Source organism: Dromaius novaehollandiae, chromosome 2 (genome assembly GCF_036370855.1).
Source record: "Dromaius novaehollandiae isolate bDroNov1 chromosome 2, bDroNov1.hap1, whole genome shotgun sequence".
Classification (NCBI taxonomy): Eukaryota; Metazoa; Chordata; class Aves; order Casuariiformes; family Dromaiidae; genus Dromaius; species Dromaius novaehollandiae.
This window is the reverse complement of record NC_088099.1, coordinates 137563188-137589949: the sequence shown is the minus strand read 5'-3', so window position 1 is coordinate 137589949 and position 26762 is coordinate 137563188. Positions and strand designations below refer to the sequence as shown.

Below are 26762 nucleotides of genomic sequence, written 5' to 3'. Positions count from 1 at the left end.
CAGGCTATTGTTGTCATAATTTCCAGTACTGAAGGCAGGTCAAAGGCAAAAAACCAGTGATCGGTAATATTAGCCCTAACAGTAATGAAAAATGAGTACTCTTTGGTATAAAGTTTTTCAAATACTGCAAGTTTTTTATTCATGCAAGTGCAATGTTTTAGAAGTAGTCTTCATGAGCCATTCAAAAACCATCTAACATCCTTTTAAAAGCCATAAGATTGAAAAACCTGTAGCTTGCAAAATACCCTAATAGATGATATATGGCTAAGAAACATAGAAGAAACATAAATACCACCAGCTCAATTTGCTGATTTGCTGTATTTCCTAAGAGCATTCAGCTCATAGGATTCATGTGCAGACTTGTTTGAAACAAAAAAAGGTTTAAACTAGATATTTCTGTAGCAAATATAGTTTCTGATTCCATTTTGGAAGTTTTTGTTTAAAATATTTTTCAGTTAGTGATTTTTTAAGTGTGATAAATTTAGTCATTATCTAGAATTTTTGCTTTAAAACAGTTTTACATTGTAAAAAACAAAACCTTTTTTGTCAGATTTTGCTCAGGATAGCAACTAACAAAAGAAAAATTTCAATCTTTTCTATTAATCCTTTGTGCTTAATAATAAATTACCAAGATGGTTGTGAAAATGTCTTGCTTTTCAGAATTTTGTCTTCTTGTCTGCCTATTTGTGATCATTTATTTATAAATACCTGAAATGCACTTTGTCTTAAAGGAATATTAGAGGATAAGTGTTGTCTGATGCTTCTGATAAGAAAGCAGCTGCAGTGCAGTTGTCCATAGATGCAGAATTTACAGATTAGGTTATGATTTCTTATTATTATGAAATATGTATTGAAATGTAAAATGTATGTTTACTGCACTGCTTATGCTTTTAGAGGAAGAAGAATATTTATCATTTTCTATTTAGAAATTAAGTTTAATTAGAGTTATTCACTGAAAACCAGTGAATTCGTCAGACAAAAGATTCTTTGGTATAATTAATGAATGATAAAATTACCTTAGCAAGTAATTCGTTATTGCCTTGAACATTACATTTTTATATTGGCTGTTTACTTTTATGCCATATTATTAGCTGACACCAGTAGTCTTGGCTTACCAAAGGTAATGTGCTGTACTGTATCGAATACTTCTTAATCTGTAGATTTTCACGTTCTGTATGAAATCTCTGTGGCCCTCAGGTGTTACTGAATAATCCATCAGTAGATATGACTTATGCATTATTCCACTCCCTCTTAGTAAACTTTGCTGCTCTGTGCTGATTGGCACTTGCTGAAGATATTGATGGCCAAGAAGTTTAATAAGAAAATTAATTAACTTTTTATGTTTTGTTTAAAAAGAGAAATCTATCCTCATTAATAGTTGTACACAACTGCAGACTCAGCCATAACCAGCAGAGTAATGTATCACTTGTCATCATGTTTCTGACTGATGACAGTTAGTAGTTAGTGCTTGAAGGATTATATATACAAGCTTATTTTATGAATCCAAATTGTCTCTAATAGTAATTATTTCATTATATACATTTCTGAGAATGTGAAACATGAGTTTCAAAGGGTGTTTTAGCTTACTCTAATAACAGAACCCTCCCTTGGATGCTGTGAGGTCTGAAAAATTAGCCGCTTCCCTTATAACTTTATCATTTTTATTTCATAATAAAAAATTCACCTAACCAAGAGCTGACCTTTTATAGATCTTCCTATTCCTGGCTTCAGAAAGCAAAATCATGGTGCTGGTTGCCTCAGGAAGGGAAAAAAACCATCACTACTCCTCCTTCTTCAGTCACATTCTTCATTTAAAATAACTGACTGACCATCAATTAGGAAAGCTGAAAAGCAGTGTATTTATGTAGGAAAGTGATTATTTGGTATTCTAATGTAATTTTTCCATGAGAAATTGTTCCAGAGTTTAGAGTAAAATATTCACTATTATATTCTCTACTATATTGTAATGTAACGTTTACTCCTTCTCTGTGACTCAGAGAGGGATGAACAATTTCTCATGGTAGTTCCATGTTGCAAATACTCAATAGTCAGGAACTACGATAGCACACTGCTACACAAATGAGTATTTTCTGTGACTCTGTGGATAACACACAAGCAGCAGCTACTTCTCTCTGCTGCTTATGCATACATTAAACTGTATCTCCAGAAAGAGAATGCACCGGTATTGCAAACTCTCTGTACTAAAAACTTTTTTCTTCACATTTTGATAGTTTTTTCATATCAGTAAATAGGCTTATTTGGCTCTAAGACCTGTTACAATGCTTGCTGAAGGCCGTGGTATCTTCCCTTTTCATTTCTGAAGGCACTGGGACAGGAACAAACTAACAAAATCCCAGTAAGATATATCTTACTTTTATTTTAAGAAATTAGTAAATACAGTCAAAAAGAGATAGATGATAAATGAATCATTCAACAAGCAAAGCTTTTCAGAGTATAAATAATTAAAAAAATAATCTTTTGCATTTCGATTGATTTCTAGACTCAGGAATTAAAACATAAATATATAGATTGCATTTAGAATTATATTGCCAACCCTACATTCTGTTGTTTGTGGGTTTGTTTTATTATTCATTATTTATTCTTTCTTGAGATAGGCTTGAAAATAAAATTTCATCTTTAGATGACTTTGTCCTCTTTCAATTACAAGCATTGATTTCCTTTTCAAAGAAATGAATGAGTTGCTGAAAGGCAATGTAATTCTGTTCTAAATTCATGCAATTATTTTTGGAGATTTTATTCTACATTTATTATTCTAGGAGTGTGTAAGTAGTGATTGTGTTCTCTGAGAGCCCTGAGAAAGCCTAAAGAACAGTTTAAGCTTACAGAAGTCATCTTCTTTTGATGATCAGATACAGCAGAAAATAATGGTTTCTCACTATAAATAGCAAAAGATGTTTTTCAAACAACAATAGCTCTTTTAATCAGTTTTTAAATATCATCATTTAAATGACTAAGGAGTGAAAGTTGAAATTTGGCTCCCTACTCTTCAGCTGGTAGCTATGAATAGCATTATTTCATAGAATTTTGATTCTGGTTTCATCAGAGAATGAAGCATTTAAATATTATATTCTAAGTCTGAAGAGTTGTGTAGACTTACATATATCTATACTGCTAATTTCATGAATGCTTTGAACTTCAAACTCACGGAAGTTTAAAAGTATTTATAAGTCAGGTCTTGTGAAGTCATTGTTACGAAATTAGAACTTCTGTCATACATGTTTATTTTGTCCTGTGAGCAGCAACACCAGAGTCATAAAAGACGGCTTTAAGTATACCTAGGGTGTTTCCAGTTATTCTGGCTAAGTGAGCACTGTGAATGTCAACAGCCAGGTCTACAGACATTTAATCTTAATATTAAACAACACTCAAAATAACTTCCAGCAAGTCTAACCTCTTACCCATCATCTGTATTTTCTGTGTAACACAGACATTTGGGGTTCTCGCACAGTTTTGGTTACCTTCCTTCTTTACATTTTGGAGGGAGCTCAATGAGCAGAAGTATAGCATGTTCCAGGATGTTAGCAAAGCAACCACAGGAGTAGGATGATCTAGGCAGCTAGATAGCTTAAATTGCACCAGTCCTTATCCAAGTTCTGTTCACCAGGCCTTATCAGAGAACAGAAAATGGAAATCAAAACAATATCGGGATCCAGTCATTAAAATCTAACTACTGGGAGAATTAGGAATGATAAAGAAGTGTTTTCATAAGTGATGCACTTGCACCTGTACCTGAGAAAGATGAATGCATCACTGTTTTTCCTTCAGTGGTACCATCAAATGTCTGATTAACACTGTCATGTGACTTGTAATATTCTGATTTCTTCATTCAGCATGTTTCATTAATCTAACCTGGGGTGACAAAGATGAATGTGACAGATTTGCATCAGAAAGGAGAGGCCATACCCTTCAGCAAGATTATCTGAAATATACATTTTTTTGTTTTACCCATTTATATTTTAGAGCCTCAAAACAATATTACATTTTCAGAGTGCACATTTAGGAAGAAAAAAGACATTAATCAAAAGATAAGTCCTAAATACGGTCAAGCTTGTAGGCTTTAGAATAGATGATGTTTACTTTCTTGCCACTTGAGTCTTGCGCTTTCCATATTGCATTGTTATCTTTTTAAAACTGCAAAAAAGCAGAAATCTTATCCTCAATTAAAATTTACAGCCCTGCTTGTGCTTGTTAATAAGGTCAGAAGGTGAAAAACTTGTGAAAGATGGACAGCTTCTGAAAAATGGACAGGTAGACATTCAGTTATGATGATATATTAAAGATGTATATGAAGCTTTTTTCCCAGTAAAAAACACTATTTTCTATTGATTACAGTTGTGCAGCAGTGAAAGGAAGGGTAGTGATGACAATGTGATATATAATAAGTTTTTAGCCAGGATGTAGGAGACCTGCTCATTATCGAAGAGTTTGCTGAGGGCTGTTTTGTTGAGAATGTCAGAGAACGTCTGAAATGTCTCAGGTCGGCTGTAAATTTCTTTGACGGCAGCGAGACAGAGTCTCCTCAGTGATAAACCTGGCAGCCAAATGAACCTGCTCAGGGGTGTGCTACATTGCTCTGAAGGTGAATTATGTGGCAGGTAAACAAGAGAAATTTCTACGAGAAGAAAGGAAGTTTATTGAAATGAAGAAGGCACATCACTCCAGATCCCACAAAAAATGTGTTGTTTCATCATCTGGCTATACTGCGTATTAACCAGGAAGATGCTGAACTCAATCCCATGTAAAATGCACCCATGCCCCTTACTGTGCAAGATTCAGCAGTTTTGCATGAGCTAGCTAGTTAGTTTAGCTGATGATGTGTTTAAAATTTACCTAGTCAGGACTATCATGAGCTATTTTTGTACCAATCTTTTATACTAAGTTTGCAAAAATATTTAATATAAATCAGTGTCTAATCTTGCAGTGTGCATCCAAATCTATCTTTGTAAAAACAGCTGCAAACAGTCTTTCCTGGAAAAAAAAATCTTTAGCAAAGGAAAGGCATTCTTCCTAAATGCTAATCAGCTCTACTAAAACAAACAAATTTGTACAGTAATGAATTTTAAATACATGCATTTGTTCTTTGACTTGAAGAATTCAAGGGAGGCAAAAAACAAAAATCCTTGAATTTTGTCATTTTGACAAAGGCACACAGTTGTCCAATTAATGTTCAAATTGGATTTGTCATTAGAAGTATTTGTTGCCATGAACAGGTACTTGGAAGTGTTAAATAAGAAAAATGAGTATGGACAATGGATGAAGAATTTTGAGATAAAATAATGCTCTGGAGCAATAGGCTATGACACAGGGAAGATTGTGAGGAAGCTAAAAAACAGATTATGGATCTTTCCTTCTACAGAAAGCTATCGTACAGCACCTCAAAGCCATCACTTTTCAAAGCTGCAAAGCGAGTGAAGAGGAAGGCTTGAGGAGGGCAGTATAGTCCACAAGTCTAGCAAGATCACACAGAGCTCACTGGGCAGTGAGGAAGATTTCTCATGGGATGGTGCTGGATGTAAGCTGAAATGTAGATGTTTCAAAGAACACGTCAATATTGGATAGAGGTCTGCAGAGATCCTTCTAGGGAGTTATTCTGTACACAGCCTTCCTTGGAAATAACAAGCTCCAAGCAATTTTTGTTACCCTTCACAACTCTCTTCTCTCTATTTGTAACATTATATGCTAAGAGAACAAAAATACTCTGTGCTTTCATTTTTTTATTTCACTTTTCAGTTACCTGGAGTATTAGGGGAAAGTCAACTTACTAAGAAGTATTTTCTCCTTTCCCTGGGACTGTTTAGGTTAAAACCTCTGTGTATTATCTCCTTAATTTTTGTGTGATGATTTAGAAACGAATGCAAGACAAAACCAAACTGAAAACCTATACTCAAACTTGGTCTGGTAACAAGATGAAGACATGAGTTCTTACCAGTAAAGAAATTTAACTATGTTACAATAATATCTAATCTTATTATCTCCCATGAACTAAGAATAAGTGAACTGCTTAGAGACTGAGTAACGTACTTCAGGCAGATGGTTCTAGGGTATGGAGGTGATTTTTATCCATGATGGTTCTAAAACATGTAAGATAGAAAGGATTAGATACAACAGAGGACCACTGTTTTGAAAACAATTCCTTCGTGTTATTCTGCATCTGTAATTTTTCTCATTTCTCTTTTGTTATGTGGCCAAGCCAATAAATATTTGGTAGACCACGGTACCATGAATAATACCTATGAAGAAAAGAAATTTGAAGTATAGCAAGTTTTTCATTTCATTCAAGATGAACAAAAATGAAAAAAATCCACTCAAAATTTTATTGCAAAAAGAGTAGAGAACGTAGTATTTCCTGTCAAATTTTAAATAGCCTTAAAGAAGATTAAAGAGTCAGTTAATTTCTTAAATGTATTTGTCTGTCTTTTTACTTGGTTGTGAGATATTCATATACATTCAGAAATAGTTGCATATGCACACATGCACACACACACATTCGCTGACGTGGTGCTCTAAGAAGTATACCCAGACAGTTCTGTAGGAGCCCAAATGATTGTCTGAGCCAAATAGTTTTCTCCAATGCTTAATATGCCAAATCATTGCTAGTTTACAGTCTGAGAGGTTAGAAGTTGCTGGGAAGACAGTAACTTTCTACTTAGAGCTGGTCTAAATTGTAGAGCTACCAATTGTTTTTGAAATACAGATGTTTCAAGGAGTTCATAAACATAGGTAGAAATATTCTGTGCCAGTACAGAATATTATAGAAATATGAAATTACAGTATTATTTTTATGTTCCTCACAAAAAGTAAGATAGATGTGAATTTATTTATATGAGTTTATTCACCTGGGATTAGTACCTAGACAATCTGCCAAATTTTTGTGTGTGTCAGTAACAATACATAAAAGAATAAATCTTTGTCAAGTAGCAGCAGATGAAGATTCAGATTTGGTTAAAGGGAGCAGCTTCTAAAAAGTAAAATTAAATAAGTCTTGTTTATAAAGACAAATCTCTATGAAGCATGGTAGAAAAATGTTCTAATAAGTATGTGTGTTCATAGAAAAGAGAAGGAAGATTTCTTTGCACATTTCACAGTGAGATTATTTCAGTGCTAGGAAAATACTGATAGGTGTGTGTTCCTTATGGAAAAGATACTGCTCACTGCAACTTTAAAAATCAGCCGTTTCCAGTATGAGAATATGGTTTAAAAATTGTTTGGAAAAACAGAATATTTCTTTTTCTCAATTAATATGTTTCTATAAGCAAATAAATATCAATCTAGTGAAAATAATCTCATCCTATCATTTTTTCCATAGTAGTAAAATTTTATCTCCCTTTTATCAGTTTTAGATACACTTTCCAAACCAGAATAGCAGCACCAAAATAGAGTGAAATGACAATAACCCTATAAGACAGGAAAATAGACTGGTATTGTCTAATGACGGTAGATTAAGCCCTATCAGTTATATACCTCGGACCTAATATATGTACTGAATAGCAGAAATATAATCCTAGCTTTTGAAAGTCTTCACATGAAGTCTGTTAATTACTTAACAATAACAAATGATATTATTCCCAAAAGAAATTAACACAATCCTGAAAAAAAAATCCTGCATTTCCTTTTCTTTATTTCTAAGGTTGTACCTTACTGTAGACACAATTAAAACTAGTCCTTAAGTCCTAATATTTAAAGTATTTCAGAATCCATACAAATATGTTGACTAACACTTTGAGGAAAATAATCCATCTGCAATTCAAACCAAACATATTTCATTTCTAAATGTTAAATTTCTCAGAAAAAATTCAAAGGATGGTATTTGCCAAAACTGTTCCTTTACTATGAATCATTTCAATTTTGACAAGCTATCATTTTCTAGCAAATTCTGGCCATCACTGATTGTCATCTGTCACAAGATGTAATGAAACAAATGAGGCCTTAAACTATTTTAAATATTATCTGAACTTTATGTAAAATAACCTTTTTCCCTGATTTTTCCTTAATAGGTGGCACAGTTAGGATTATGAGTGAACAAGTTTTCAGTTTTGAGTGGTTTCTTAATCACTAATTAGATGTAAATAAACATAAACATAAATAAACATAAACATTTTATATGGACAAGTGTTGTCTGTTGTGAAAGTTCAATGATAAAATTCAGTAGCTGTGATATGAAGGGACCATGATGATGGACTGATAGACATTTTTCTCCTGTTTCTTTGACATCATTGTTTGCTTTATGCAGACTGCCTGGTTTTAGTGGACTTTATTTTCTTTATTAGGAAGATAGTTAAAAATAATTTACACATATTAAAAAAGAAAAGCAGTTATTTTTCTGGAAAGATTACCAGGACCTTCACAACCCCTAATATCCACTGGGGATATTTTAACCATATTTACAACTGAGCAAAAATTTTCTATCATTCGTTCAAGCTCTTATAGTATGAATTACTCTGTTGACTTTGAAAACAGTTCATAACCCAGCATAAAATTGCCAGTTTTTTTAAACTCGTAAGTGCTTTTTGCCAATGGTCACACTAGAATCATATTTTTACTTCCATTTTAGTGAGTTCTTCTTGCTTTTCTGTTAACAATTGACTATAATGAATTTTGAGACCATCAGACAGGTACAAGGATATTAAAAGCAGAGTAGAGGGAATGATCTGAGTTCCTCTTCCCTCATCATATTCTTCCCAGTGTTGCCTGGCATGCTCATTTGTCTTCCGACCCCATGTTTATCCGGTTGCCCTACAGCACTGTTTCACAGAATAGGCGTATAAATGTGAGAGTTCCAAGATAAAAAGCTGTCAGTACATCTGTTCTGGTCTTTGAATGGCCTCTCCACTTGGAAGTCACATATATTTTACAGTTCATTTGGGGGAAATTTTCTTGTATTTTTATCTCCCGGTTGCTCATAAAATAAAATAAAACTCAGATTAAAACCTAAGGAAGTATCTCTGAAAATAGAAAGGATTTTCTTAAGGCTATTCAAAACATTTTAGCATTATGTTGAACTGGTATGAAATATGACAATTTGTGGATTACTATCCTGCTTGGACTAGGATGTGTGTGTGCTGTAAATACATACTAAATTAGGAGTATATGGATTTTTGGCTGGAGAGTGTCCAGTTTCATTTATCATTTAGATATAGATTTTTTCAGCTGTACATGATTTAACTGATAAACCATAATAACTTATTGAATCTTCTTTACTGAACCAACAGACACTAAATTAACTAATTTGGTGCCTCTATTTCATTTTGAGGTATGAGCTGCTTCAGGCAAGTTAGAAGCTATTAGGGCTGCAAAAATTGTCCTTTAAGTGGATGTTATCACATATAACATTTTTTTTCTTCCCAGCCTTTTTTGGTAATGTTTATAGGGACTCAGAGAAATGTTTCTATGATTAAAAAGCTAAATGTGTAAAAGGGCATGCCATGTGCTCTCATTTTGTGGTTACCATTTACTTCATGCTTCTTGTGTCTATTGTTTAAACATTTCTTTTTAGACAGAATCTCATGAAATTCAATAAGATTTTGGGCTAGGTCCATGTGTGTAGCATTAAGACCTTTTGTGTTCCACATCTCACAAGTCAAATTTCATGTTCATCCACATTTCACTATACACATATAGATGATCTATTATTCTGGAAGGTAGAGATCCCTTTCCAAAAAATTTTCTTATGTTGTTTATAGTCAAAGCTTTTTTAGAAGCCAAAGTTAAAATGTTTATCAGTAACATAAATGGCTCAAGACTTCAATTTTACCTCACAAGTGAAAAATTTTAATCAATTTCTCCACTTCATCAGGTAAAAATGATAATATTTTATCTATCTTCATCTGCTCAGTGTGTTTAGATAAACTGATACCACTGAAGGAGCATGTAATAAAAATAATTATAAAGTATTTGTTCAGTTTTGTTCTCTTTTCCAGAATCTAGCCCATATTATTTTAATCCACACATGCATATATATATACACACACAAGCAACTTGGTAAGTGTTCCTAATTATAATCAGATAGTCTACACTTGATTCATCTGTATATTAATAGTAAATATTTAGGTTGAAAGAGAAATGTGTTTTTTGGTAATAAATCCTTAGTACAACAGATTGAAAAATCAATCTAATTTCTCCTCATGAGCTGAAGAGGCAAGGGAGAAATAACTAAAGGAGCAATTGCCTTAAATTTCTTGGCTGCTATAGTACTAAGGCAATCAAATGTGAAATATCAATACATCTGCACAGCATGAGTGACTTTATCCTGTTATTCTGATGAATAGTAGAAGTAGAAACTTTATAAAATGAAATGAGTGATGTGTGAAAGAAAAAACACTAGCTGAACACAGATTATTTATCGTGGTACAATGATATTAAATAGCACCAGGCAAGATGATATCTTACTGTGTGTCCAATTTTAATGAAACAACTCAAAGATGGAACCAAATCAATTCAGTGTAATTAATTTTAAAGTACAGATGTCTCAATTTCTAGAAACTAGAGATCATTCATTCTTTATCTATTACACAGGAAAAATGTGCCAAACTTATGTACAGATATTTTTATATGAATTTTACTCCTCTGTGTAGCCCCTCTCTGTCACTCTACAGACTCCTCCTACTAGGTCAGAGGATTAGGAGTCCATACTCTTTTGCATTGAATTACATACAAAATAACAGAAGTGAGGGAAATCTGAATAAACATTCAAATGAAATCATCTAAAACCTCTTACAGTGCCTGTCAGGTTATCCTTCTGACTGTTTTTCTTTCAGAAATAATGAGATTTCAGGGGGTATGGATGTTTAGTTATTGCATGACAATATAGCATCGTGCTCAATTCTTGAGTACTGTGGTATGGCTCTGTCTTCTTTTGGAACCTTGCAAATTTGTTTAATCATAACACCAGCAAATACTTAAATACGTGTTATTCATTGGACCTCAAACTGAATTACAGTATTAATGTTTGTTTTCATCAATAGAATTGAATGTTGAAGTTTGACTGTAACTGTGAGAAGAACGGACCTTCTCCCTGTCTCCCTGCATGTATATATGTAGAATGTAAAGTATCCAGTAAACTGTAATGGAGAGTAGTATTATGACTCTGTATAGGGGGATTTTATAAAGGCATGAATTTCAAGTGTGCAGCCATAAAATCCAACAGAGAGATACATTTATTTTCATGTACATTCCATAAAGATCAGTTGATTAAAAGCTTCTTCCCAACAGTAATGAAATTATAAGCCTGTGTAACTTGCTCCTTTGTCTAAAAGTATGTGAGATATAAGGTTTCAAATGATAAAATGTGCAATGCAAACATTAATCTTAGGTACCTTTATACCATCAGTAAACTTACTAGCTCATTGACTATTAATATGATAACAATTATTTTTCTTAGATTGGTTTCCTTATATTTTCATTATTCAATACACAATACATCAGGATATTGGAGAGAGAATGACCCATACCTAGTAAGTCTAGAAACCAGTTTCACAAAGGTATTTGAAATAATAGATCTATTCTATTAGATGCACTAAATATGAGTTATCTATTTTCCATAGTAGTAGCATACCAGTGCACACTGGAAATTAGTGTTTATCATTAATAGCATGATTGTAAATCAAAAGTTGCATGATGTGTCTACTCCTTGTTCAGGTGTTCTCCAGAAGTTGGCATAGTGGTGACTGATACTCTATTACTCTTTGCTGATTTGGTATAAGGTTACTCATATTTGATAGATGGATGGGTGGTGAACCTTATCCTAAAATGGGTTTGAATATGTCCTGGTTCGTACATCTATTTCTGCAGAAGTGCACGTAGTGGTAAAAGTCGAAGGTTTTCTAATTGAACTTCAGCCACAGATGAAGAGTGTTCAAAATGGAGTGCCTGAAAACAGGCTGTTAATTACGTATTCCTACGTAAGGAAGTTTAAAACCCCTAAATATGAATTTTCAGAAGAAAGAAACATACCTGCCATAATTTAGAAATAAAATTCGTAAGATCATATTGTTTAATGCATAACAGTGAATTTGTATTTAGAGGATGCATTTTTCCTTTTTTGTTGCAGTAAAATCCCATCTATCTCTGTATCTATCTATATATCTATGTGTCTGTCTCCTATCTGAATATTTTTAACTGTGACTTGATTTTGTATTCCTGCCTGGTGGTTCCTTACATTTCACTTGCGTTTAATTCTTCTGATGTGATTTGTCAGCAAATATGTAGCATTAGTTCAGAGAGCTTTAAATCGGATAATAGACCTTTAACATCTGCTCAGTATGTGTTTTAGCTATTTTTGGTTTTTGCTAGTACAATAAATATTTGTTTTGATATTTTCAGATTGTTATAACAGGCTTTCTTTATACAATTATGTGATTATAAGTGAACTGCCAATAAACCGTGTTTTGTCAGTCGTTCAAGGTATGTAGCTATATAAGAGTTGACAGACATCAGCTTACTTGCATGAAATATTTGCCATAGTTTGAAGAAAATATCTGAGAAATTTGTCAACACTATTGATTTTTCTGTCAGATAGTCTATATGGGCTGGACGGAAGAACGGGAACAAGACTCCCTCCAGGATCGAATGTACACACCAAAGTTTCTAGCACTGAGGGGATCTTCTCTTTATAAATTTATAGCACCTCCAGTAAGTATATTTCTCATATTTAGCAGGAATAAGTGTTATTAAATAAGATTATTTCATGTAATATTTACGAGGCTTTCACACTGAGATATCACTCATTCAGCTGACAGGATTGCAGCTTACAGCACTGAAAAGTTCCAGGGAATATGATATAGAAGTGACAGAAAATAACTGTCTATCAGACGATTCTGCAGCTAACAAGCACTTCTTTGCCCCCACTTACTGGAGCACTTAGAAAAAATACAAGAGAGCTCTACTCATGCTGAAAGGGGGCTTTTCATTTCCCTTTGGCAGGGAGAAAAAGCCTGAAGGAAGATAGCTAGATTTTTCAACTATCATTCAAAAGGCAAACCGCTGAGATTTTGGGGAATATCAAAGCTTTTTGCATGCTGCGGAAATGACAAGGCTTGCAGAGCATTACCTCTATCTTTAGATTTCATCCTGAATGTAGCTTTTTTGCTGCTTGGGAGCACCAGAAGGAAGGTAGGGAAGCAAATGAAATTGTTTAGGTTAAATAGGTTAATTAGAGTTTGACTGGAAACACAGGGCAAAATTTTGTCTATTGTCTCATAGTCAGCAATGTATTTCACATTTTTATGATACATTATACTGCAGTAAATGTAGATACACTCTGACTAACTTTTAAGCCACTAGCTAAGGAGTCAGTAGCAGCCCAGTATTGGGGCTGGGAGAATAGTGTGGGTTCATTTATTCTGTTTACTAGGTGACTTTTCTGCCCTGCTCTTAAACCCTGTCTTGCCAGGTCCAGACTGCAGCTGCTTCCCGAGTGAGGTAGTTCAAAGCTTACTTGCAAGTTTTTACATTGTTCTTCAGTCATTATTCATACTTGTTTGGTTAGCAAAGCATTTAGGGACATGTTAAAGGACATGAAGAATGGAATTAAGTATAAACTGAAATCTTATTGTGTTCAATATTGCTAACTGTTGCTCACTGATTCAGCACTAGTAATGGGAGTTTGGCCTTTGCTGGTAGATATTTTTCAGGAGAAGATTAAAATGTCAAATTACGGTGTTGAGCACCTTAATTCAAAAGTAGCTGTCTTGGCTTTGGCAGATATACCTGAGCATTTGCTGTCTCTCAGGTGAAATGACCTCCTAGACACCAGATAAAAGCAAAAACAATTCTGAAAGGACAAGTTCAATACAAAAGGGGAAGATTCTTCTTTTGTAAGCACTAAAGAAGACAACTACAAGTGTCTTTACAGACAATTCAGTCATACGTTTCCAGAAGTAATATGCTGATGGTAGTTGGGTGATCATTAATGGGAGTGGAAGGAACATGCTGCTAATAAAGCTGTACAGGGGGTTTCAGACTGTGGTGATGTGATATAGGACAGTTCTGGGAGGTATATATATATATATATGAGGTGTATATATATATATGAGATAAGCCATCTATGCCTGAAGTCTCTATAAGTCTTGTTTCAGCTGGGCTGCAAGCACAACATGATTTTTTTTGCGAGATTCTTATTTGAAGATAGGAAGGCAATTCAAACACAGAAACATACTTTCTGTCCATGGGTAGGAGGGAAGAAGAATGACAAATGTACTCCTTAAGGGACAAGTGGCAGAGAAGTTCTTATAGAGTTGCCTTAAAAATACAAGTCATGTAATACTTACATATTTATATGCCCAACAAAGTTATCCTTTTTTTCAAAGACGGCAGTAGGGCTTTTAAAAGAACTTCTAAAATCATGCTTTTTGTATGCAAATTTTGCACATATAGTTATGTTTGCCATTCTGCAGGTATACAGGTTCAGCTTTTCCAGGAATTACAAAAGATTAAGAAAAAACTGTTTCAAGGCTGCAGTTTCAGAACTTCTAGTTATGAATGTGTAAGCTAATTTTATAAGAATAAAAATTCTGTTAATTGTATTCGTAGTATAAGATCCTTGGATTAAGTTGTTTTCTGAACAGAGATGTGCTGCCAACTTTTTAACCAGAAAATCAAATAAAAGAATTTCCCTGGGCTCAGGCGAATTATAGCACATTAGAGAGGCATGTGTTTGAACACTGTGTAATAGGTATCTCCCCCTGCCCCCTTTTTTTTTCTATTTGATCAATAATACTTTTTTGCATGCCCAGATACATAAGCAATTGCTTTGGAGCTAGGCCACTGTTCAGTACTTCTTACTATTAAGATTTTTTTCTTCATTTATAGTCTCAGCTTTCAGTCCATTTTGCTTGTTCTTGTATCTTCTGAGACTATGAATAATTCTCCTCTTTCCTTCTCACAGTTTCCTCAGAGTTATTTATAGATTGCTGTGATATCCCCTTGACTCTTCCTTGACTGAATAAATTCATCTCTCCCTTTCTTTCCTGTTCAAGTCTTAACCTTTACCCTTTACCTTTACTTTTCACCTGGACTGCAAGCCCAGTGGACACTAGTAAGTGTCCTACATATGAAACAGTATCTAGGACAGGACAGAGTTGGTGACTTTGGTTTTATATTTTGGTACCTTTGCACGTAATGTAGATAACTGGGCAGATTGTGACCCACAGTTGCAAGGAAGGAAGAAGGAAAAGCATGCCCTTTTGCAGTGCGGGCTCTGTCAGAGGAGTCCAAGGACTGTTTCCTCTGGGGCTCTGAGTGCAAGCCCCCAGCAGAGTGGGCTGGAGGCTCCCAGGGGAAGCCTAGAGCAGCCGCCATGCAAAGCTGCTGCGGGATGCACAAGGGGACAGGCAGGACATCTCCTCAGCACTGCCTGCATGCAGCAGTCTGGTCCCTGGTAGTTATTTCTCTAAGGCAGTATTTGCTCTTTCTGTACACATTATACAGGACATATAGGGTAGAAAGTTTTATGGATAGATTTTTTTTTAAACAAACTTCATTCTAAATAAAGAAAAATTACTTACTTTCTTTTCTTTTTTCTTTTTTTTTCCCAAGGTCACAACCTGGGATTGGACACGAGCAGAGAAAACATTTTCAGTTTATGAGATAATGTGCAAAATTCTCAAGGTATGATGAGAAAATATAAAATAATTTACCATGTTGTCAGGCTGATAGAGAAGCCAGAGCATAACATTGAAACTAGAAACTTTCTGTAGTATACAACCACCTTGCAGAAAGAGATCGAATTTATTCCCTTTGAGGTCAATATCAGAAGTTCTGGTATTAGTGGATACAGGATCAAGCTCTGTAAGGAATGTTTTAAAAAGGCATGGCAAAACTGGAAATAAACCAGTTTTAACTGGGTTACCATTCTTGTACATGGCAAACTATTTTATTTCTGCAGAATGCATTATGTGTTTCATACTGAAAAAGAATTTTTTAACTTTACTGCATTGGTGCATTCAACTTGTGTTACATTTCTTTTTTCTAACTAAACAGCTAAGAAAATAGAGATTGATTCCACTTGCAAATACACAGATGTAACTCAAACGGGCTGCAATGTAAGACTGCGCTTAGAGCAGAGTCCTTAAAATATGTAATACTATTCTGAAAACGTTTCTTATTTCTTCCAATTTCTTCAGTTTGCTTGAACCTTAGTACATTGGAAGAACTAATGAAATATGCTTACAGGTAAATCTGTGAGTAGCAAATTGAATAGAGCCATAATTACACATTGTATTTCATTTTTCATCCAAATTTAATTCAGAATTAATATATATTGTCTTCTCTCTGTTTTAAAAATAGTGAAAACCAGTTTTCCAGATGTGCAGTGTTTCTCAATCTAAAACTTGAGAGAAAGAGGAGAAAAAAAGACATGAAAAACTGTCTCTTTCTATTCATCTGAATAGCTTTCCAGTGTATGATTACTTTTTCAGGACCAAATTATTTTAAAATAATTTGGCCTTTTCTGAAACTTCACCCAGGCAGAGATAAACCATTATCAAGAAGAAGGATGAAAAGTCACATTTTTAAAAAGTGGTTCCCTTAGGGAATACCTTACACATGGTACATTTCCTCATTTTTGTAGGTCAGGCAGGTACAGTCTCCTTTCCTTTAAGAGGCAAAATACAGATGGAAGAGCTCAGTAAAATTCAGAAGCTTTTTACCTCAGAGACTTCAAATTTAGAGTCACCCCCCCCCCCCAAAAAAATAAATAAATAAAAAGAAAACCCACACAGTACCTCTGCAAGCAACATGAAACAGAAAAGGTGCTCTTATACTGCTTCCTTTGGCTGTGAGGCCTGGACTCTTTGTCAGGGAGTAGCACATCCCAAAGGCAACATGTCCCATCGCTGTAGTATGTCCATTAGCTACCAAGTGTGTGCAAACAATGACTGTTTCAGAGTGTTGATATAAGGAGAGTATAAGCAGAAAAAGTTCTTTAGCCTGTGACGATGTTACACTGGGGATGGAACATGAAGAATTCTCTCAGAACACAGAGAAATATGAAATATCTGACTTGTAATGGGCACCTCTGATTACTTCAGGCCTTGAAACTGGAAAGCTGTAAGCACCTACATACATACTCAAAATTAAGCCTGTGAGAGCCGGGACAACTCTACTTGTGGTTTATCCAAAGATTTTATTATCTTATTTTAACATAAACATACAAAACCCATGTCATACAGATTTTTGTAATTTTAATATTCCTTTTCCTTCCTTCTACCATCTTCCTTTGTTGATACACTTCTCATTCACTCACACTTCTCATTCACTCATTTATAGCCATTTTTCTTTTTTTCCCCTTCTCCTTTATCCCCTTTGCTTGGACACCAGTTCTGGGATTTTTTCTCTTTTCAGCTGTATAGCAGGAGTTAGGTTAAATAAAAAGAAGTCTAAACCAGTCAGCTGAGGAGTACAAACCACAAAGCAATAAAACCTGAACAGTGCCTCTGTGGCACTGTTGTGTAGAAGGGCAGAAAAAATTGTAAAATGCTGATTTTCCTTATCACTTGGTTCTCCAGACTGTCTGGGCAGAAACACCATTCTCAGCCTGTATTAGCAGAGGACACTGCGGCAGGGAGTTTCTCTAACAGTTCTTTGTGAATTTGGAACAAAGTGCAAGTGATACAATTTCAGCCAAGCCTTAGTATATTACCTAAAAATACAATTACATCTTAAGTGTTATATAGATATATATAGATATAGATATATATCCTTTTTGTGTTTCATTATCACTTTATTCATATTTATTCCTATTTAATTATTTCTTTATTGTTTTTAAGCATGGTCAAGTTTATAAAATGTTAAAGCGCTTTAAATTGGTTCCTTAGCTTATTAAAAACTGTAAATGATAAATAAAAAAAATAAGTAGAAAAAGTACTGCAATAAAATTATACCTTCTTCTGACACTGGAGTATTAATCTTCACTTTCTTCCAGTCTTCTGCAGTGGACATTATAGATCTGAACCCTGGTTTGGCTCAATATAAAAGCAAGTAAAAACAAGAAAAACAGTTTCCGATTAATACTGGGAAATTGAGCCTCTGTAGAGACTCAAGTTTTTGTTTAGGTTTTCTGCCAGCAACATAAATCTCTCTCTTCATTTTAGCAGTGTGTGTTTCTAGACACATTTGTACATGCCCCATGGATATTATTGAAGTGGATACAACTAAAAAAAAGTTGCGCTGTTACTTTGTGATCACCTTCAGACTTCTTCCATGCTATGGTATCTCACATGCTGCTTTTGTTGTAAATTTGTTTTGCTAAGAGAATGAGTTGAAAGTCAAAAGGGCAGGCTAACAGAAAGGGTTGTAAAGAGATTATATTCTCAGAGATTGATAGACAGCGTGATAGTTTAGGAAGCCTAATGAAAAAATAAAGAAAAGAAACCTGGGCTTTTCTGCCAGAGGTAGTTCCCTCTCCTACACTTCCTGCCCCTCCACAGGAACAACTGAGTTCATACCATTCTTTTCAGGAAAATTATCCTTCCAAAATCAAATTCTTCCATGTTTCTGCTTCAGAAGACACAGTCGTATGTCATTGGGCAGAGAGAAATCAATCAGTGTCTCTTAAGCAGTTTCAGTTCCATATTCTGGCCTAAATTCAGATTATTCTGGCTACACATTTACTAGAAGTAAACATCACAGACCATTCCCGGACAGGGAACACAGTCACCAATGCTGTTACAATTTTTAGAGTGATCTCTGCCATGGTTTTTGGGCCTAGTGGACTACCTAGTGCTTTCCCAAACAATTCCTGGTATAGCTTGAGCATTAGCATGGATGAGGGAGCGTTCCTAATCAGCAGCTTGCATGTAAGCACCCTGTTTTGGAGGGAAGAAGAGTTTCATAGTGTGGATTTGGCCTGTTTCTTGACAGCTGGCTATAGAGCCAACAAACTGTTCCATATATGCTTAATTTATTAGTACAGGTGCAGCTTCTGTGGCTAATACTCCTTTAATGCAGATGAACTTGTAAGTGGCCTATGCTCATATGAACTTGCCCAGGAGTGAGACGTTGTGCTTTAGAATTAATATATCCCAAGCATATTTCCTTCTTTGTTGAACAGGCTGTTGAGCATTCTGAGAAGGAGATAAGATATATTGTCTGCATGGAGTACTGAGTCTTTTGGTCAGGACTGCTACAACGTTTCACAGCTCTCTAGAGCCAGAAGGGACGTGAGTCCAGTTAACTAGTCTTGGACCATGTCTAATTTTTCAAAATGAGCAAATATTTTAGGCCAGTTGGTGATCAGATGGTATCTGCGTTACCTGGCTTGTTTAGATTAGAATAAGATGTTTCTTTTTTCTTTTTCTTTTCCATTTTTAGACTACTAATCATCAGAAACCAGTATGCAACTTTCCCCAGACCACGCTGACTTTTTTCTATTGCAGTTTGTTTGCAGCTTCCAATAAATGTCCCTCATGCCACAAGGACAGGATTTACTACTAAGTCTGTCCCAAAGCATTTTTTCTCCTTATTCCACTCCCTAAATCTGAGTTAAATTCTGATGAACTTCGACAGAGCTGTTTTGATTAGAGATACTTACTACCTCAATTTTGTCTTTTTAAGTAAAAGGTGGCATGATTTTCTTCAGTTAGAGAGGTTTGAAGTTTCTTCTCCATGACAGAAGTGCTGCAGTGGAGAATATGAACTGCCAGATCCTACTGTTTACATATGAACATTTCAGTGCTTTAATATGAGAGAATACTTCCACTTCAGGTGACAGTAAAAATATTAAAGCACTAAATAAATATTAACATCTAGAGGCAGCAGAGGACTAGTTTAATTGTTGGAAAGGGAAAATAGTCTGAACACACTAAATAAAACTCAGAAATCATCTGCCATCATGGTGAATGTTTTCTTCATAACTCCCTGTGTGTACGGATCGTGCTTTCTCCTTCAGCAGCTGTTTTAAGATGTCTGATTCTTCTCCTGAACCACAGGAAACTGAGATGCCATTTGCAATTGTTAAGGTCCTACCTAGATTTAAGGCACTGAAAGCCAGGCTGTCCTGCACCTTGATGGGAGCTGTCAGAGATTATTATATGATTTACAACTATTTAGGTAATACTTACAAAAGTCCTAATAGTAAATTGCTATTTTGTTATTACTGTATTTTTGTTTTCATTTGTTTCATCAGACTATGAGGAAAAGGCGAGGGGACTTGCCCTAAGCAAGACAAAAAGGCGCTATTCTTAATTTGATTAGAACCTTCTAAATAATCACAAAGACTAGGAAAAACTGAAGCATAAAAGTAGATTTAAAGGAGCTCTATTATGACTTTGAAAAAGGTATTGACATAAATTAGCTAATGAGTACTGAACCCCGAATTAAATATTTACAATTTTAGATAGTAAACAAAGTTAAAAACCTGACAATCACATTCATACACTACCAGAACAATAGTGCATTTAGACTTGCAGCCTGATATGATTCCACTAAAGCACTTCAAACACACTCAAAAATGCTAAGGAGGCATAAGTAATTAATCCCTTTATGAACATGTTAATCCTGCTTTTAGTTTTTCAGGCAAAGTTTAGCCAGGTGCAGTTCCTGGAAAAAGTCATAGACTGTTGAGTGTTTCAGTTCTAAACAGCTGAAGTAATTTTCAGTCTTTGGATTACCTCCTCTGCTAAATTTAAACATATTTAATGTTTCTAGAGGAAAGAGGAACAGTTTCAGCCCTAACTAGAGTTACTGTTGTCTTATAGGATAAAAGTAATAGTAACAGTCATAAATATTCTCCATGTCCACTAGCACTGAGACCATCATTAAGTAGGCTTATGTTGGACAATAAAGGAAAATTTCTTCGGTGCTAGCATCATTCAGTACTGGCATAGAGCTTCTACGGAGGTTGCTGAATTTACATCGTTGGATCCTTACAAAAAGCAGCTAGACAGACAATGCCGGGGTTCACTGATGTGTAACTGCTCCTACCTTGGATAGAAGTGTGGACTAGATGATCCCACCTCTGACCCTATTTTCCCTGTTATCTGTGATTCTGTATGTGATGTCAGTTCATTCCTCTTCAACGTGTGCATAGTGATACAATGCTTAATTATATGGTGTGTTAATTTTGATAAATTTAGTGGGTTCAGAGTGTTAAAGGTGTTGATGATCTTATTACTGTAGAGCACTGATTCTCTTTTGAAAGCAAAGAGACAGCATGATTAGTTACATGACGACTGCCCCTGCCACCATTTAAAGACTTGTAAATTTTTTATTTAAGGTCTAGAAAAACAAGGACACGCAGTATTTGAAACGTAAAGTATTAAGTATTTCACCTTAACTTCATCTTTTCTCTTTCCTTTGAACTGCAGCGAGGTTTTTCTTAAAAAATAAAAATAAATAAATAAAATAAAGGACACCCTCCCCTTTTTTTTAACAGTTTTTACACAATATTAAGATGGTACAAACTGTCTCCTCTGGAGAAAAAAGAAAGTCAGTTGAGTTGGGCTGGGGCTGCCACTGTTCAAGTTTGATCCTGCTTCCTGGAAGAAATAACAAAGTAAACACAGAGGAAAAGAAAAAGAACAACAGATGCAGAAAACACACTTTAAATGACTCTTGTAACCTCTCTGCTGGTTAAAGGCAACACATCAGCCCCTTACTTCTCCTTGTGGCAAAGTTGTACCATCCTCCATCTAAGAAATTGCGTATTGCTGCCTCTCTAATTATGAGACCTCAGTGGTGTTGCCACATCTTGAAAGGCAAAACCAACTTTTATTTTTTATTTTTAACTTTATTTTTTAATATAAGGCTAAAGGAATGCTGAAAAAGAACAGGATTAAGGTGTGAAATGTGAATAATGAATAAGGATAGGCTGAAAAGAGAATGGTATGTCTCACGTCCCAGATGTTGTTTGAGACTTATCCAAAGCTTGAGAAGGATTAGACTTAGTCTAATCAGGGCATTTTCAGGATCAGGGTGATAAAAGTCGGGTGAAGTCATAGCAGGTCTCGTGACACAGCAGCTGTGGTAGACATGATGGTAAAACTACTTCTTTCAGTTCATGCAGCAGCAGCATCCATGCCAATTCCTATCCTTCGCCCCCCTCCTCACCCTCACTAATTCCAAACCTGTTTCAGTTTCAAGCACTTTCCTCTTTTGATTCTGCTCACATTTAACATGTTCCTGCCCATGTACCTGCCCTTTTCCTATCCTCTGTGTCTCTCTCTATTTCTGGCCAAATATAAAGACCACCAGCAAAGGAGATATGTGGAGTAAACTATTATTTCAGTATTTATCCACTAATATATTCAGATACACCAATTTTGGTAGATTTTATGTAACATTTATCAATTTTCTGTTTTGGTCACAATCTTTAATTATTTGAGTTGTTTCAGAAAACATTTTCTTTTGAGGTTAATCCTATTTTTCTTTAAAGTTTTCTGGCTTTTGAAATAATTAAATTTAGCATAAGATGTTGGACTTCTATTGCCTAAAGAATTTCAGAATATAGGCTTTCATACATCAAGGATAATACTGTATTTTTTCACAGGATCCTTGTCCCATTCATCATGTGAAATAAATTTTTCTGTCTCAGGGACAAGTATTTAACATTTTGTTTGGTGTATTCAGATTGGGGTGTAACTCTACTGATTACTTTTGCACAACAACCAGAGTCAACTTTGAAAACAAAGTTATTAATTTCTAATGAATTCTTCCTCTGCCTCTTCCTTTATTACTATACTGGTTTTGCCAATTGCCATTTACCCACACCTTCTTGCATATCTTTAATCTGTTTCTGTCTATGTTTCCCTTCTTCACACTTCTCACCCTGCTCGGTTCTGCTTTTACACCTGCCTGTATTTTGCCCTAACATATTACGCTATATTCTGGCTTACTCTGGTCCTGCCTGTTTCCGTGAGAGCTGTTTCCTCCTACCTTGCTGCTTTTCTCTTTTTCCACATAATTTCTCTGTCCCGTTCTGTCCTTGAGTCAAGTGCTTCTTCTCTCCTCTTCGAGAGGTGCAGAGGGTCCAGGTTGTCCTGTACTCATTTCCCATGGCTAGTAACATAGCAGCTGGGAAACGTAGGGAAGTTCTCTTCCCTCACACCATGGGGATGGAAAAGTCCTCAGTTGCTTCATAAGGTGGAGCATGTTCAGAATGAAATCTTCAAAAAAGGTAACAGCCAGATTTTACCAAGGGTTGTCTGAACTTTTCAATAGATCCTAACTTGGATTTTTAAGAGGGCAGCAAAAAGTTTGTCCCATCCCTAAAGTAGTTGCTGTCAAATGTCAGGCCTGATCACCAAGGAACGGAGGCTCTAGAGTGTCCAAGAAAAGCAGTTTCCGGAGGGGGCTTATTTAACATGGACAAACCCATCTCATTCCTTTTCCTCATTTCTTTCATAGAACTGTTTGAGCTGTTTTAACTAAAAATATTAAATAAGATATCCTCAGGCAGACAACTAACATGGAAATAAAGTTGTAAACAAGGGCTAAAAATGAAAAGATAAGAACACTCTTTAGCATTGCTATTTGAACTATATACTATAGTAATATTTACTCTTCTGGGATCTGTTCTTGAACTTCATTTCCAGCCATTAATGACTCAAAGTTTAAAGAGGTACAAAACCTTAATACCTCTCCAAAGAGGTGGTCAGTACTTATTTAAACCTCTCTCTGTAATCATATTATTCTCTGATTTTTCTTTAGCAGAAAATAACCACTAATGCTTCTTTAGAAAGTATTAAAATATTTTTCCCCAAAGATAATGATTCTGCTTTATGACAACTTTGGAAAATTGTTCTCCTATGACATAAAAGTAAAATCATTTCTAGGTGGAGAACATTAAGAAATACATACGTACAATTATGGCACTGGCTTGGAAGAAACTTATGTTCATATTCCTGGTCTGATTCAAATGCAAGTCTATCATCTTTTAATCTGGCAGAATGGGAGAATAATTTTATGTTCTAGCTCACTGCTGTAACTAACAGGTTATAGGGAATGAACATCTCTGTTTCTATCAAGCAGTAAGACAGATCTTTTTAATGGAATTTAATTGAAACGAAAATTTATCCTCTCTTCATTTAATTTTTCTTTGAGAAAATTTACTTTGATAAAAGTTGGCCATTAAAAAATATTCTGTTCAGTTTCAGTTTAGATGACATTCTGTGCATATTTAAATACATATATATGCAACTTCAAAATTTTTATTGTATTTTAACTTTAAAATACAGGACTGCCCACATAACATGAGGTATTTTTGTATATGCCTGCACAGGAATGATATAGGGTGTTTTTGTCTTTATTAAGATTAATGAGGACACGTTGGAAAAAAATGGTTGGTTGGTTGGTTGGTCTTTTTGCTCTGGAGTGAATCTCTTCCTAGCTGCCTTTAAATGCTATTAGAACCATCTCCATAGCAACTAACTGGGATGCCAGAAATGTGTTCCTGAAGTACCAGATAAAGAGTAGATCATTAGAATCCCTTAGAAAGAAGGATTTTCTGTTTATGTAGATGCACCTAGTAAGTGAAAGAGAGCAGGCACAAATGGTAAAATAATCAGGGCACTGATGTCTGTAAGTTTAAAAGCATCGTCTGATTAGTTTTTACAGCCACTATACCTTGGAATTATTGCACTCTTGAATAGATGGGAGGGTGATTTTTATCTTCAGAGAATATAGGTAGTAGGTATGAATCTTGGTTACAATAGGCCATTTAGAGCTAGTCAACAAGGAAAGCTAGTCAACAATGGAAATAGTTTTTGTTTATTCCTTCTGTCTATGTATTATTAATAATTATTATAATTAATTTAACAGACATGAATGGTTACTTCATTTTAAAAGCTGAAATAAAATCGTCTTAGCTGTCAGGGTCTATTTAGTCTGTGCATGTATATAACTCTGACTGTGGTGATTTTGAACATCTTATGTGGACCATTGCTCATGTCAAAACCTGCTCCCCAGTGTCATTAATATTTACAGTTCCATCCTCAAATTGCTCTTTATATTTCATATAACTTTGCAGATAAACCAGTCTTTGAGACAGTTCTTCAGCACCTCCTCCTGGATAAAGAATCATGCTATGAGCATGGAAGCAGTTAGACCTAGTTTTGATTTCTTGTGCACAGATCATAAGACAAAGAACTCAGCTCTCATTGCCTGTAGTAAAAATTGAGACCTTCTTGCATCTTAGAGGATATCACTGACTAATAGCCTAAATATGAGTATTTATTGGACTCATTATACATGAAAAGGCACAAGTAATCAAAAAGGAGCATAGCTCCTGAAGAGGACATCTTTTCAAAAAAGAAAAGATTCCTTCGGCAGAAGAGAAGATGATGTCACTGTTCAATGATAAAGAAGCCTTCTGCCTTAATTTGAACGGACCTGGCTAATGAGCCATGCTTGGTTCCCTTAGACAAATTTATTACTCTCACTTAACATGGACATCATTATTAATTAGGCAAGCAAGAGTCATACCATTCTGTCAGCAGAGATGCTGGATTACCCTGAAGCTGGGCATAAGCCAAAGACCTTCCTCACAGTCAATCCTTCTGCAGGATGACTTTCCTTCCAGTGGGGAATTAGGATACTGCTGCAGCTTTTGTGACTGTTCTTACTTCAGAGAATCTGTAGTAATTCACATTAGGAATGTCAGGGACAATGGTGCAGCTGATCATTAGCACTATGAAAGAGTTCTTAAAAAATCAACATGAAATCAGCTAATGTCCATCAGTGGCTAGTGAGTGACTGTAAAAGTACAGCATCATAGCACATTCTTAAATGTGTAGAATAACATTGTATATTTTAGCCAAAATGAGTCATCTTGGAAAGTTAATTAATGAGGATTCCTGCTTAATCCAGCGCTGTTTGTGGGACTCCTAACAAGTTTATCTTAAATTTGCAGAGACTTCTGGACAATTCTCAGTTGGCTTCCTGAGAGAAAATTTCACTGTGAATTTCTGTCTTCTCGAGGACATTCACATATCCATCTTTTAACTTTGTCCATGTATTGTTTCCTATGGTTTATCCATTGTACATATGAAATATGTACAATTTATTTCATAAATATGAAATATATGGTTAGGTCTGTAAGTATGGCATAGAGTTTTCAATTTTTACATGCCTGAACACAAATGAAAGACTAAAGAAAGGTCTGGTAGTAAAAAGGAGCAGAAGCTATACCAAAGAGAGCCTTGTCAAGGCACCTAATTATTTTTACAAGTAGAATGAAATAACACTAAGAAGGAAATGTATATCTCATAAGTATGTTGAGAATTCTTTTTAAGCTTATGTATATTTTTCAAATATACTTAAGCTGAACTTTTACCATGGACTTACTATGGACTTGGATGTTAAAATTACAACTACGTACAAAACATCAGACTAGAACTGATCAAAAAATGAAATTATTATTCTGTGTAAAATTTCTCATGTTGATTTTTTTCATTCTAAATAAGAATTTTACAAAATGTAAAGTTCTGTAATATATCAGGTTTTTATGTTTTTCTGGCATGAAGAAATTTTGTTTAGAATTTTATTTTTCATTTTTTTAATAATTTTACATTACCCTTTGTTGTTAATGATTGGATTATATGTGCTATGATGTGTCACACAGTATGGTGTAGTAGCTGAAGTATTCTGATCTTTTATGTGCAAATCACTGAGGGGGAATGCTACCTGTGCTGGTTAGATCTTTTCTTAATCAAAATATTTCCTCATTTTAGTATATAAATAGCAAAATCATGGATTAGGATTGTAGGTCCATTTAGTTCTCCTTTCTATTCTCATCCTCTATGAGTAATAAA

The 26762-nt window shown here is 34.9% G+C and overlaps 1 protein-coding gene across 4 annotated transcripts in view; it reads left to right on the top strand.

The window, feature by feature from the left end:
• The window catches only part of SNTG1 (syntrophin gamma 1), a 341044-nt gene that overhangs the window by 278922 nt on the left and 35360 nt on the right, over nt 1-26762 (top strand). For all 4 annotated transcript variants that reach the window (XM_026097832.2, XM_026097823.2, XM_064507560.1 and 1 more), the window contains 2 exons: nt 12532-12648; nt 15553-15624. In XM_026097832.2, the coding sequence (XP_025953617.1) occupies nt 12532-12648; nt 15553-15624 (189 nt within the window). The remainder of the gene's footprint in view (nt 1-12531; nt 12649-15552; nt 15625-26762) is intronic.